At 32.1% G+C, this 15,892-nt stretch overlaps 1 protein-coding gene across 1 annotated transcript in view; it reads left to right on the top strand.

Moving 5' to 3' along the window:
- Positions 1-9,887, top strand: part of LOC125065871 — a 49,266-nt gene extending 39,379 nt beyond the window's left edge. The window contains exons 2-6 of the mRNA XM_047673719.1: positions 1,228-1,400; positions 3,404-3,590; positions 4,113-4,252; positions 5,795-6,014; positions 9,698-9,887. Of these exons, the coding sequence (XP_047529675.1) occupies positions 1,228-1,400; positions 3,404-3,590; positions 4,113-4,252; positions 5,795-6,014; positions 9,698-9,786 (809 nt within the window). The 3' untranslated portion in view covers positions 9,787-9,887. The remainder of the gene's footprint in view (positions 1-1,227; positions 1,401-3,403; positions 3,591-4,112; positions 4,253-5,794; positions 6,015-9,697) is intronic.
- The last annotated feature ends 6,005 nt before the right edge of the window (positions 9,888-15,892 follow it).

Genomic DNA, 15,892 nt, shown 5'->3' with positions numbered 1-15,892 from the left:
TATTTATTTATATGTATTTATTAATGAAAGTTTTATTGGTTCATTAACAAGAGTTGAATACGTGTTAAATAGGATTTCACATCGTTTTTACAATTGCGATGATTAAATTCTGCTAGTTTGTAGTATCCGATAACATCGGACTCGACTCATTAGTATGCTGTGGTTGAGCTTCAAATTCTGGGAACAGTTTGTAAATGTTCTGTTTTTGGTATTTTATTGGTATAATTTTATTACTAGCATGACACAGATTAAACAAATAAAGAATAATTGTCAATTAAAGCGAATGTATCTCTACTTTTTAATCTGTGGTTTTATGTTTGATGATGTTGATTTTATCTTTCTGATAGCAATTTCTCTTAGTATCAATCGGAATATCGATAAGATCGAGTTCACGCATTGGACCAACGTAACACACATTTGGTTTTTGGGGAAATTCAAAATTATTCAATTATAAAATTCAAAAGAGTCGTTAAAGAGCGTTTGTGTGCTAAAGGATATTACAACACTAATGACTTTTTAGTTGACTGCACACCTTGGGAATGAAATGATCGCCTCCAGGATGTTTCAAACAAATAAAATATACTTATCATTGTACCTACATGGAAAATGGTTAAAAAAAATAAAAAAAATATATCCCGCTGAGTTTCTTTCGCCGGTTCTTCTCAGGTCCGAGGTGCTAAATTCCGAACCGGTGGTAGATTTTTGACAATCAATAAGCAAGTGCAAACACTTCTATATTGAATAAAGATTTTTGACTTTGACTTTGACTTTGAATGGAATATACACGTGTCCAATGATAAGTTTAGACTACTAATAAGGTTTCCGGCAAAAAAATATTCGATTTTTCTTAAATACAATAATTTTAAATTAAATTTTTAATCAGACCGTTCCCCACCATATCGCGATTTAAATCCAGTTATTTTAAAATTTTATAGTTTTCCCATTCTGGAATAAAAATATTTTATATCTTTACTCGTTATATCACTGCACCAGTGGCACTTAAATCCTTTCAGACGTTTATGGTTTATGAACTGAAAGATTGTCATATAAAATATTAACGAAAAATGGTAATCTTGACCCGACGCTGCTGCATTATTTTGATTGACCAAGACCACCAGTCGTCAAGTTATAGCACAGAATGTTTGAATGTTTTTGAGTCCCATTTTATAATTTAAATTTTATATTAATAGTTACCTAGATTTCTAAAAATATAATTTTTGTTACCAGTTATAGCGACGGCACACAACATCACCTACTTAGAAGTACCACAATACGGTGACCCGCGCCGCGATGGTGACCTCATATGCCACTATGTAAGCGAGAAAGGCGATCCACCCCTCCATTCTGTGAAGTGGTATCGTGACAACAATGAGATCTTCCGCTTTACGCCCGGACAACAGGTGGGTGATAATTGTATGATTTTCCTTATGTTACGATTCCTGACATTTATTCCACTTTAAGCCGCGAGAACTTCGTTAGAATAATAAAAGCAATCGACTACATATTATTTATACGCAAAGTTTAAACTCTGACATCAATATTTATTTAAATGTATATAACAGCGCATAAACGTCTCCCTTCTAGATGAGAAGCAAAATGTTTGGAACTCATTCCACTACCCTGTTCGAAGACAGGATACACAAGTGGCCAATTTACATCTGAAACACACAGGTTTTCTTAGGATGTTTTACTTCACCGTCGAGCACGATGAATTACAACAAATGTAAAGCACATGAAAATTTTGCTTGCTTAAATTAATTTATGACTCGGTTATTAATAATTGAAGGGCGAAAATTATAATACATCTATTAGTATCCGCTACTGTGGGATAGAAATGAGAGAGTTAAATGTATTGGAAGGACAGCTACTGACTGAGAAGTACTCATAAGAAACTCAGTAGCTACTCTTTGCTAACATTTTAAATACAATGTTATGTCATATATTCAATATATCTTGTCTGAAAGTCAACAGATATTAGCAATATCTTTATCATCTTGTGTTGAATAATATGCCTAATTTATTAATGTTTTTTAAACTACGATTAGAATTTATGAATCAGCAAAGATTGAGAGCCTAGATGGCCCAGTGGTTAGAACGCGTGCATCTTAACCGATGATTTCGGGTTCAAACCCAGGCAGGCACCACTAAAATTTCATGTGCTTAATTTGTGTTTATAATTCATCTCGTGCTCGGCGGTGAAGGAAAACATCGTGAGGAAACCTGCATGTGTCTAATTTCAACGAAATTCAGCCACATGTGTATTCCGCCAACCCGCATTGGAGCAGCGTGGTGGAATATGCTCCAAACCTTCTCCTCAAAGGGAGAGGAGGCCTTTATCCCAGCAGTGGGACATTTACGGGCTGCTTATGTTTTTATGTAAAGATAAAAAAAACTAAAACACCAACTAATCTACTAACTAAGCAAGACATTTCTATTCAATGTCTTTAAGATGAAAATATTTTGAACTGATAAGTAAAATATTAAGTAAAAAATTGTTTAAATTAAATCATAAATAAAATAAATTCAATTCATGTTATTAATCAACAAAAGTTTTTAAACTATCGACTCGCTGACAATTTACGTGAACTAAAATGAAAATTCGAAAAACGGTGTCACGGAGTCAGTGGACTAATAAATTGAGCGATTTTTTAAATTTCGAATTGAAATTCTGTTAACATTAATCGTTCAAAATTAAAAGTCACTCGAGTTCATAATAATAAATGGGCAGCGTTGAAATTAGATTAATTAAACAAGCGCCTGAAGGTTCGAGCTGTCTTAATTATTGCATTGAAGTGGCTTGCCTTACAAAATGTTTTATATTATTTTTGACTCATTCGAATAAAACAATTACAATAGTGTCAGAGTGAAAACTCTGAGTGAAATATGAAAAGATTTTTGTTTCTTAAAGCCTTCATAGCCTCGAAAATTATTTTGCTTGACTTTCATATCATATATAGAAGTAATTAAATTAATATAGTAAATGGTAAATTTGTTAAAATAAAAATAATCATTGTTATATTTTTTAAACTACGATTATGTGTAACCTTCATAAATATATTTAAGAAAAGATTATATGATTTGTCAAAAACAATATGTATGCTTGTATGTAGATACTGTTTATAAACTTACTATGATATTTTATTTAGTAATAGGGCTCGGTGCAAGCCCAGCTTGTTGTATTCTGGCTTAAAGGCCAGTGTTACTAGAGACACAAGGGACATAACACCTAAACTCTCAAGATTAGCCCGTTGGTTATGTAAGGAATGGTTAATATTTCTTACAGCGCCAATATATGTGGACGGTGGTGACCACTCTCCAACGAGTAGCTCATTTAAAACTAACTTACACTATAAAAAAATGTTATTGTAAAATGATATATTTACTTTGAAATTTCTTTCACTAGCCTCCAACGAGAACCTTCAACACAACAGCCGGGAGTGTGTCACGTGGCGCATGTAACTTGAACAGCTGTTCCATCAGTGTGGTTCTACCGAGGAGGTATAACACAAGGATATCCTTTACCTGCGAGGTCTCCACCGAGGGTCCGAGATTCGCAGTCGTCAATCAGACGAAGTATTTAACAGTTGCGGGTAATATTTTTTAACAAAGTTTTTTTAGTGATAGATATTTTTGTAAGCTGGTCTGTTTAGTTACCGCCTGCTTATTTATTCTGTTATAGTGCCATATAGATACAAATATAACTTGTATTGTGCTTCATTTTAACAATATCTTTATCTATCTTTGATATAAAGATTACATATAAATGTAAAGAATGGAATTTAAGATTTGTTAAAAATCCACCACTATTAAAACCTTATTACAAAAACTTATAGGTATAAAGATAAATATTGAATAATTAACAATAGTACATAACACCTTTTTTATGTTATCCTGGTACTTATACAAAAATAGGCTGATCTTAAGGAGCCGTTTTCTTAACTTACTTCTATTTATGACCCCCTAGTAGTGAAGGTTCTTAACGCTAGCAATCTATACAAGTGAGGCTAGGTAGGCAGAACAGCCTATTTAAAGTAAAATAAAAATATAAATTATACTTTTCTTAAATTTATTTTCCAATTATATTATTTTTTTTTCTTATTTTGTAAATTTAGTAACGTTGAAAGAAGATCCAGTGATAACAGGAGCTTCAGGGAACGTTCAGCTCGGAGAAGATGTTTTGCTCAATTGTTCAACTAAACCAGCCATGCCGCCTGCGAATATCGTGTGGTACGTCGATGGAAGACCTGAAAAGGTATTTTATTTCAACCATTTTTTAACAGGAAACCAGTACATATAGTTTTGTACAATTCTTAGAAATTCCTCGCTGCATATACGTCTAAATAACTTTCTAGGTAAAATGTAATTCAATCAATGAAAATACACAACAAAATAATAACGATTTTTTTTTTTTACAGTATATTTAATTGAAAAGTATTTATTATTAATTATAGTACAATATATACTTGATTCCTAATACCTGAGTCTAGAATTGAATCCGAAATTTTAATCAAATGTTACCGAATAGAGAATGATCATATTTTATGCCCAAAGGTTTGATTTCAATAATTGGTACCCTTCGCATATTTTTTATCAACACTTATCTTAGTCTCAGCTTCATTTATCATACAGATATTATATACTAGCGTACCGCCCCCGGCTTTGTACATGTGCAATTTATTAATAAAGAAAATGATAAACACAATTTTTTTTTAGATTTATATCATTAGCTTAGGAGTTTACTCCTTTACACAAACAAACAAATTTTACCTTTTTTGTAATATTAGTATAGATATACCAGTTGTTAAATCTTGTAAGAGGCTTTTGGATAAAATCGTAAACGTAATTTGGATATTTTCGAACAAAGAAACAATTTACTGTTTTTCAATAAAATATTCGAGTTTTAGTCTCAATCGTACGTTATTAAATTTTTTCCGACTTTTTCAATCAACGACCATAGTTGTAGATCTAATGCAGGTATTATTCGTGGTAATAAAAATCGTAAATATTACTGAAAAAATACATCCTCTTCGACAAACACAACTTTTTCGTTCACATATCGTTTTTAGATTGAGGTGAAACTTAAAACTGATATTGTTAGCATACGCGCTGAGCCTTCTCACTTACTCGTAGTTCTATGAAAATAGTTAAGAATATATAAAATATATCGAATAATGTACACTATATCCCAATTCATAATATTTTAAATCAACAGAGGCAAAGACAAAATAGTTCTGTACATTTTTCTCCCACATTTTTTTGCTTTCGGTTACGACGCGCTTTATAAAACATAAAATATTCGAATTTCAAATTTATATATTTTTTTCTCTATTCAATAACAACCATGTTCGAATTTTGATCACTCGGCGGAATAGGCACGTACACAATATATTTAAAAATCCATTTATCTTCGTCGTAACTTGTAAAACTTGTATCCCTATATCGACACTAGACCAATTCTTCTGACTAAGGTTGGGTTAAAGAGTTTCTTTAGCAATAAGACTTCCTCTTGGAAAATCTATATTGATAACAATTAAAATAATCGTATAGTATTTATTAAACAAAAATTTTGCGACAAATTACTAGACCATTTTATAACGACTAATAGATTCAGACCGGTCTAACCGTAAATCCCAGAATGTTTTATGTGCAAAAATGTAAGTTTAGTGTAGTCGTTCGTCCACCGTTTGTAATTAAAAATAGATAAGCTATAATAAAAACTGGACTTAAGCCTGATAATAAAATTAAGCCATGGTCTATAAAGACGGAGGAAATTAAAAGTGTAATATATCCTCAGACGGAACCTTGGATGAGCGACAACACGGAAGTATCGTCAGCTGATGATTTCGGCTTACGGTCCAGCTGGCGTCCTCTGCGTGTAAGAGTGGCCACAGCCAGAGGCTTCATCGCAGTCCGTTGTGAAGCCAATCAACCTACAAGACCGCCTTATATGAGATCTTCAAACGCAACTCTGGTCGTCGCGCGGTCACCGCATTTGTCTATGTACACCGCGTCTGGTAAGTCAGTCAGTTTTACTAGGTGCCAGGACTTTGTTCAAGCCCCCTCTGGGTAGAGTACGTCCCACTCATCAAATATTCTACCGCCAAACAGCAACACTTAGTATTCATGTGTTCCGGTTTGAAGGGTGATTGAGCCAGTGTAACTACAGGCACAAGGGACAAAACATATTAGTTTTTAAGATTGGCGGCGCATTGGTATAATTTAAGGAATGGTTACTATTGCTTACATCTTGAATGTCTATAATGACCACTGGTGGTGACCACTTATCATCAGGTGTCTCATTTGCCCGTCTGCCTACCTATTACATAAAAAAAGTCCAGGTTAACAGGTAAAACATTAATAAATAATTGTGTCGTGTATTCGTGACGTTAAAGCTATTATATTTTTTTACAATTGCTAATGTTTCGCATTAACGCGTTGACTTTTGTAACGCCCATTCATTAACTATTCGGTCGTTCAGTTCGAAGAGTAAGCGAGTTAATGCAATTACGAAACAAATATGTCACATAACCACGCCTTGAAGTTTTAACGGATCGTGTATATATCTATAAATTCTAAATACCGTTAGATTAGAATCTATCTCCCGCAATTGTAAACTGTCGAAAGATTGTAAACGGGTAATTCAACTTACAATAAAACATAAAATTTCGACATTTCATAATATTTCGGTTCGGTTAGGTTAGAGTTTATATAATTTAACTAAAATTTAATTCCATATATTATAAACTACCGAAATATAATGCGTTATATTATAAGTAGTACGTTACGGTTAACAATCTTTCGACAGTTCACAATCTCGCAAGATAGATTATAATATAACGGTATTTAGAATTTTATGGTGACATATATATATAATATTATGATAATGCAGTAGTAGAACTGTAAATCAATTGTATAAATTTCGAAAAAGGGTAAATACTTAATATTTTAACAGTTCCCAGTAGAATACATACATTTACAATTTCTAATTCTTCTACATTTTTAATTCTTATAAGAGTCTTCTCGAGCAAATTATTTAATTTTGATTTAGAGTATCAATATCAAGAAACAGTGGGGCCACCACTGATGTGACTTACAACGTGGTGGTCCACTTGCGTCTGTTATTATGAATGAAAAGAAAATTGAACATAAACAGTAAGAGAAAGGAAATAAAATAGAAACATACTGTTAATTCTTACAATACCAATTATTCTGATATTATTCAAAGCACTCCTCATTATTAACCAGTTTCGAAACAATGGACCAAGTATCAATTTATTTAGTTTCAAGTCAACTGTCTACAAATACAATATAGTCGTTGTTTTAATTATGAATTTGTTTACCTTTATCATATTTATAGATCACGAAAGTTAATTTAATTTAGGTTTTGTGAGTTTGAAGTAAGCCTTCGGTGAGCGGAACAAATATTTTGTTATTATATGCAAATATTTTTACATTCTTAATTTTTTAATTGAAATTCGTTTAAAAGATATATCAATGTATAGGGATTGTTATTCAATCGAATAAGAATGGTATTGATATTCTTTGAATTAATATTTAAAACAATAGTGTATAATTTTAATTCATTTTAGAATAGTTCCGGAAATATATATAATACTCTTTATTGCACTGAGAAATTTTACATAGTAATTTTACTCATGAAATTATTGTTCACAATGGCGGGCTTATTTCTAAAAGAAATTTCTTCCAGCCAACCCACAGCTGTAAGAGATTGTGTTATGTAGCAGGTATAAATAGTGCAACATTAGATACTCTTAATAATATTATATAAAAGAAACAATAATTATGTCGAAATTAAAAACGAATCGTCATGGTATTATAGACCGTATTCACTAAAATAATTAGCTGCTTGTTTGCAAATTTTGCAATCCTATTGTAATCTTCACAGCATTGCATTAATATCTGTTGACAACTGTAATGTAATTCCAGAAATTTCCACCTCGAACGCGTGTTGACGATACAAAAGTTTCCAATTTTCCTTTGATAGAGCCGCAGCTTTAGATCACAAAGCATTGGGGTAATTCAGAAAAGCCTTCCATTCGGAACGCTAGCTGGTGATAGTTAGAACGTCGTTTTGTGGTCTTTTTGGATTATTCGCATAACCATAACACGAATAGCATACGATATGCCTTGCAGAAACCGTATATAGTAATTTTTTTAACGATAAAATTGTTCTTAATCTAACGAATATCTTAGTTCTTATAGATCTCCACCTATAAGAACTCTTTTTAGTAGAACTCATTTTTATTTATTTTTAATTTCACATAGGTCGGATAGATGAGCTACCTAATAGTAAATGGCCACCGTCCATAGACAAAGGCTCTGTAACGAGATTATTAAGATGTTATGTCCTTTGTGCCTGTTACATTGGCTCTATAAAAACACAAATACAAAAGCACTTAATAAGAAAAGGTTTCGATTTACTTAAATAAAGTATCAACCGCTTAATGTCCCGCTCGACAAATGTCCCCTGGGGAGTAGGTTTAGGACTTATTACATCACATACATCATGCTGCTCCAACGCTCTTTTCGTGGATAAAGTATCTCATCCGACACATATAGATATCCTCATGACGTTTTTCTTTCTGTGCTGTGTGAGGTGCTAAATTCCGAACCGGTGGTAGATTTTTGACAATCAATAAGCAAGTGCAAACACTTCTATATTGAATAAAGATTTTTGACTTTCCTACCGAGCCCAAGGATAATTACAAGTTAAGCACATGAAAATGCAGTGTTAAACACATGAAAAAGCCTTTATCTTTGGTATTTCAAGTCATGTGTATATGTCACTTCTGATCTAAGCGTATTAAAAATCCATTTGTACGTATTAATTAAAGTAAGTGTAAGTTTTTCAAGGACTTTGTGCGATCCTGTTCGAGTAGGAACCACCCAGTCATCATATAGTCTACCAACAAAAATGATACTTAGAATTGTTGTGTTCCGGTTTGAAGGGAGAGTGAGGCAGAGTAACGGGCACACAGAAAAATATATCTTAGTACCCAAGGTGCATTAACTACCAATTTTATAACACATACATATATATAAGGTCACGCTACTAAGCACATAACTACTATCTTATATATAAATAGCGTAAGCTGATTTCTGTCTAAGTGATTATGGGACGGTAGCTGCACATAAAAAATCGATTATGGTGTAATTTTGAAGTGCTCTGGCCGGAGATGTGAAGAAAAATAAAGAGGATTCTTACAAAAAAATAATTTTAAAGAGCGGAAAAGATTACTGGCCGTCTAAAGAGAGTTTGTTACTACGGCTGTAAGAGATAAATATAATTTTTTTTACAGTAAATGATTATCTACAAACTCCAATTCTAACTGAACCAATGTATAATAGTTGTCATTAAAAAAACCATTTAAATGAGTTTTCATCAATTTGGCGCCAAATGCAGACGAGTGACTTACAGTTTACAATGAAATTAAATCAAAACAAAACCTATCATTGGTACTAAAATTCCTAAAAAAACTTTTGAATAAACGGGAAGTTTCGCGGGATACCGAGTAGTTTAACATTGATCCTTGTAATAACTACAGTTTTACTTGAAAAGTTCTATTGAGTAGTTATTTTTATTGTTATTGAGATGTGGGCTAGGTGGCTCATTCATCAATCCCCCACTGACCTATTTTTTCTTTACGTATTTTTATACCATATGTTTTGTTAACAGGTTCGAGTTCCGCGGGCGTAGCTATGGTGTTGGCGACGTGCATCTGCGTACATATATTTTCTAAATACAGTGCCTTGAGTGAAGTCTAACGAAGTTGGATAGGAAATTGGTAATTGTATAAACGAAGAGGATAGTCTTTAGGTAGTTAATTTTTCCATCCACTTAAGACACGTATTTCAATAAAACAGATAATTACGACGCAATTTATTTCCGTATTTTTCCCTTATTGCTTGATTTTCCTTATGACAAATGTATTTGTATGTATGGATTTGTTTTTTTTTACGAATAAAATATATCATCGATTTTATAATTATCTGTATTTTAATTATATTCTGTGATGAAAAAAAAAACAGATGTAACCTAGAGTTGACTGAAAGACAACTTCTTGTAACATCTGTTTTTTTTTTTGTTACTAAATAATAAAATTTGAGTCGTGAGTGCCAAAGCATATTCCATCATATTCTATAAGAAAGTATTCTAGAATATTCCACACATTATTATATTTGAAAACGTCATATTAAAAAATAGTTCATTAATATCATTTATTGCTGGAGGCTTATGTGTGAAAAATTATATTTCTACAATTGAATCCATATCATCAAAGAGATACTCCGTATTGTTCTAACCATCTTCATATTAAAATTAAAGTATTGTGTTATGAAGTCTGTTCATTTTTACATCTTTTGTTTCGTTTCATTTTATTGCGATTTCAAACGACTTTGTGCTGTCTGTTCTTTTGAAGACAGAAGACTATTTAACAAGAACTCGATATGACTAATGTCGAACTCAAACGGAATTATCTTCAAAATTGTTTAACGAAATCGTAAAAGATTTTAATTAGATACTAAAATCGTTCTTTTTTTTTTTCTTGTTATAAAGCTTATTTATTATGAGAATCTTAAGCCGTGTGGAGTGGATGGAAATTTATACGAATGTCATCAGAAATAAAATATATGAAAACAAAAATTATCTATAAATATAGCAAGCACTGAATTTCGATGTTTTATTACACGTAAAGTTTGTAATTATATTTACATATGTTGCGACGGGAGCCGAAATAAATAAATTTAAATCTGTAAATTATAAAAAAATATAAATGTTGTCTAAGAGTTTAAGATTTTGCTTTGCAACGAAAATAACGAATCTATTGTATCTAAGGGCCTATGTTTTAACACTTAACGTATCTCATTCGTTTATTATTTTATTTCTAATGTATAATATCAATGTGAATATTTTATTATTGGTACATATTATTTATTAAGAGCCGCGATTGTATGTTTCTTAATTATATCTGATTATTACATTAATACATATGCTAAATTCTTCAAATTAGGATAAATTATGATTACACTCTGCCCAAGTTTCATGTCTACATTCGTTGTAAATGTTTACAAGCGACAACTCCGTCCGCTTATAATTTTCGAAATAATTTATTTTTCTAGAGAAAAATATCACTTCTTATTATCTCACTTAAAATGCATCGAGTTTACTTTATTATATAGATAGACTTGCAATGGATTTATTTGAAATTCGAATGTGTTTGTGTAATATAACCTAAAACAGAGTAAGTCTTTTTCGAATATATAAAAAATAAACCGTCAAACATTTCATTACGCCTTTAGGTTTTTTATATGATTCACAATTCGTGTGACACTTCTGACTACAGAAAAGCGTAAAGCGTGTTTCTGAACGCTTCCATAACTGTGCCAAGTAATTGCGCGCTGAAAAGGAAATACGTAAATTCAAGATACAATAAATATATTTGGATTCGAAAGTATAAGTTCTGAAAATCGGCCGGATATTTGAATGTTTTGTTGACGTCACAATCTTACGATTGAACAGTTTCCGAGACATTTTTTTATGTTTAGTGTGATTCTAAATAAAAATTTCAAACATTTATAATAATTGTAATCATCTGTAGTTTAGATAATTACATGATTACATCACACCTGAATCTTGACCTAAATCTGGGCACTTGGAATTTGCATCGTGTCGTTAACAGTAAAGGAAAAAAAAATAAAGAAATCCTTCGTGTGTCGGAGTTCTATCTCAGTATCCACCAATCACAAGTGGGACAGCATATTGGAATTAGTTATAAGCCATCTCCTTAATGGGCTTCATAGTATCAGAGTGTAACAAGACTTACATTTCGTCTTTTTCTCTGATAAACAACTTATTCCGGCTTATATTTTGATCCAGAGTATGAGATGAATTCAAGGTTTCCCAGAATATTTACTACTCTGAATTTATTTAGGTTGGACATTTATATCTTCGATATGAAACTTGGGCTCTGTTAACATATTGTTGTGCCAATTTCTATAATAACGCTAATATAATTGACAACTGTGTATATATGTATATGTAAACTTAATAATTAGGTACTAAGGTGTCTAAACTAATTTAAGGATAACATATTTGATTGTTCGTTTTTTTTTTTTCGTGTAGATGACAAGGGATGAATTACTAAGAGGATTCGAAATATAATTTTGAAAATAATTTTAGGATAATACGACGTTTTTTACTTTAGTAGCACTATTCATAAATATTACTGATTTTATTCTTCGGGCTATTCGTCTACATTTTTTATCATTTTAGTGATTCTATGTTCAAACAAATAAAGAAATCCGTTATCGTTTTCCCGTTCCATTATTATCATTATCCAGCCAGTCGTACTCCACTAATACAGACCTCTCCCAAAAATGCGCCAAAGTTCTCAATTTTACCTGGCTGGATAATGCCTTACGCTATGTTTTTTTTTCAGACTTTTCTGCTCCAACAACTATTGGTCCTAAGACATATGTACATGTCCAGCCATAACCACATTTGACTCCTAATTTTGAGAGCTACGAATCGTATTGGTAAACCTAAATAATCATATGAATCCATAAATATGTCGACCAGTTCTACAGATGCTGTACACATTTCGGCGCCATATGTTGCAGCACGTAAGATTTTAAATCTATCATCACCAAGCCTTGCGGTTTAGGCGACGGAAGAACTTCGTTAAGATTGTTCAATGTTACCCAAAATTTCTATCTAAATGTATGATCAACACACAAAAAGCTTCGAAGGATTTTCTAGTAATTTGTAAGCGACTTTTTTTTATTACATTACATTAGCAGCCTGTAATGCAATCCAATGCGGGTTGGTGGAAGCGACTTTTAGTTTTACTTAAAAATTAAATCAAAGGAATGTTTTTATTATATACCGTGACTAAATATATCACCAAAAATTTTATATTGAAAACCAGTAGCAATTTCACTGAAAATCTGACTTTAAATTTTCAACGTTATTCGTTGGAACAAGTTCTCATAACTGTTTATTTGGTTATAGTCGGAATATACCGTTTAGTGTACTGATATTGACAATCTCGTGGCCGTAGGTCTTGACCTTCGATGGTAAATATTTGTTAGCTAAATATTAGTTTTGGAGTCACGCTCAAATCTTACAAAGCTAAGAACCCACGCTATGACTTTGTAAGCTTACACTGGCCCTTCGGGCAATTACGAGTGTTTAAGGATCGGCAAAGAAACAAACAATATTTACGTTTATATAATAAGAAAACGGGAATGTTAGAACGAACGAACATAAACGGCAATCGCCATAGACTTGCGACTGTGAAAAAGTAATTAAAAATACACAATAACTTCCTTAGTGTTCGATCATTTTATTGAAAAAGCGATTCGTTTTACTTACGGATAGTATATAATATATAATATAAGATGGTGTGCCCCGTTCTTCATTAATTCTTATACTAATTTATTACTTCCTCTTTACATACATCCTATCCGACGACGACGACGACGTCCGTGGTCGAGTAGTGTATACACCGGTTTTCATAGGTACGCCACTCCGAGGTCCCGGGTTCGATTTCCGGCCGAGTCGATGTAGAAAAAGTTCATTAGTTATACTTAATTTCACTAGTTAATATTGGACAACATCACATACATTACTCTGATCCCAATGTAAGTAGCTAAAGCACCTGTGTTATGGAAAATCAGAAGTAACGACGGTACCACAAACACCCAGACTCAAGAGAACATTTCTATGTTGTCTTGGGTCTGGGTGTTTTAGCTACTTACATCGGGATCAGAGTAATGTATGTGATGTTGTCCAATATTTATTTATTTATTTATTATTTTTTCAATATGAGGTTATTTCCCACTATTCTTCTTCAGACTCTTACTCCCTGTTTCAATAAAATTTGGGACTCGCTCATCCGCGTATTTGACAGAAAGTAATATTTATCCTTTCATTATAATTACACGTCTTGATATCGGCGCTATTTGGGTAACATTGTGTGCGTAATAGCATTTTATACGTAAAATGGGGAAATTCGTGCTTGCAAGTTTGTTTCTCATTGCTTAGCAATATAGTCTAACGAATACAAAATTTAATCCCGAAAGCCATCGAGTTTATCTCTCTTGCTAAAATTATCATATTAAACTACTTTTCTCTTCGAAATAGCACATTAACACGAGACGAATTCTTAGTAATTTACCCTTAAAATTAAATGTTTTTATTTTTCGTGTGACCCGTCTTTTGAGTATTTAAATTGTGATCGTCCACCTTTTAAAGTATGGTCAATTTCTAGCACTATCAAATTATTCTGTGATACATGTGTTTATTAGTTTGTATATTATATAAATGACCAAGATATTTAGACAAATGGCTAAAATGCTGCTTTTGAAAATAATTGTCTAATTATTTTGGTCGTGTTGCATTATGTATTGTATGATATTGTCATTGGATGTCACGTTCTTAATGGCGGCAAATAAACGTAAATAAAAACAAATGTGTTTTATTCCTACCAAAATTGCAGCATAATATAACTTTGATTTCACTATATGTTTATATGTGTATATGTATAGTCAGGTAAATGAGTTGTGAGGTTATTTCTGAAAAGTAAATAGCGTTTACAATATCATAAAATTATATTTAACCACATACACGCACACACACCCTTGCAATAAAAACATATTTGTTTATGAATAATAATATACAGATATCACACGCACACAAAAGTACAGGACTACTCTTAGTCTTGTACCTTTGTGTGCGTGCGACTCAATGGGCGTAAGTGTTATATGCGGTAACCATCTTCTACATTTTAGTCATGTCTCCGTGTGTATCGTTCCCCACTCTTTTTCCCAATCGTTATAGTGCAAGTGTGCAATGTAAGCTGCTAATTTGTGGCTCATTGGTCCAGCATCTACCTTATTAGGCCTCAGATCCAGATCTAGGTCTTAGATCCAGGCCTCAGATTCAAGCCCTCGATTAGTCCACGGACAACACCCGTATGACTGAATAGTATTTTTAGTGAATATTTAAAGCCTATTGTTTTAAAAATTTAATTCATATAAAATATAAAGTGAGAAATAAAAGAGGGAGGCATATTTTTATGTGCACAAATCATACAATGATATCAAAAGCCTAAAGGCATTATCTTTCAGTCAAATCTAAGATGAAACGGAGAATATACGATGCAAATAAACTATACTAATATTAAAAAAGCGTAAGTAACTCTATCTGTCTCTGTCTGTGGCTCTTTCACTGTCAAACCACTGAACCAAATTTGATGTAATTTTGTAGGAAGCAAGCTTAAGATTTTTTATGTCTTACATCTGACGACTAGCCTATAAAACTCGAGTGAAGTCGCTAGTGACAATTAGTATAAAATAAAACTAAAATGGAATAGTTGCTTTGATCTTTTTCTATTTTTCTTTCCATTTAAATAACCCATTTTAAAAAATTATATACTTCGTTATATATTTGGATAAATATCACGTTCTATATGCAAAAAAATATGCTAACTTATTTTGAGAGCTAAATGTCTATCGAAGACCGCGAAATATTTTTTATTGTATTCTATTTATGAAAATTGTTAAGTTATTTAAAAAAAATAACAATTAAAACACAACACGCACGATTATGGAAGGTCGATTTTTAATAATGCTGACATTTGTATTTAACCTTTAAACAAAGCAAATTAGTAGGAGTTTTTTATCTGCAGTGGAGCTCCTCTGGAGGCGAAGAACTTAAAAGCAGACGGAAAATCATAGAGTTAGTAAAATAAATATATATTTCTTATTGTTATAAATACAAAAAATAATACCTATTTCCCTTGGTCACGCCATAACTTGAGAAAAATTACCGATTCCATTATTACCTTGCATACGCATCTAACATATACAA

Source organism: Vanessa atalanta, chromosome 8 (assembly GCF_905147765.1).
Source record: "Vanessa atalanta chromosome 8, ilVanAtal1.2, whole genome shotgun sequence".
NCBI classification, from domain to species: domain Eukaryota; kingdom Metazoa; phylum Arthropoda; class Insecta; order Lepidoptera; family Nymphalidae; genus Vanessa; species Vanessa atalanta.
The sequence above is the reverse complement of the archived record's forward strand: the minus strand, read 5'-3'. Positions and strand labels throughout refer to the sequence as shown.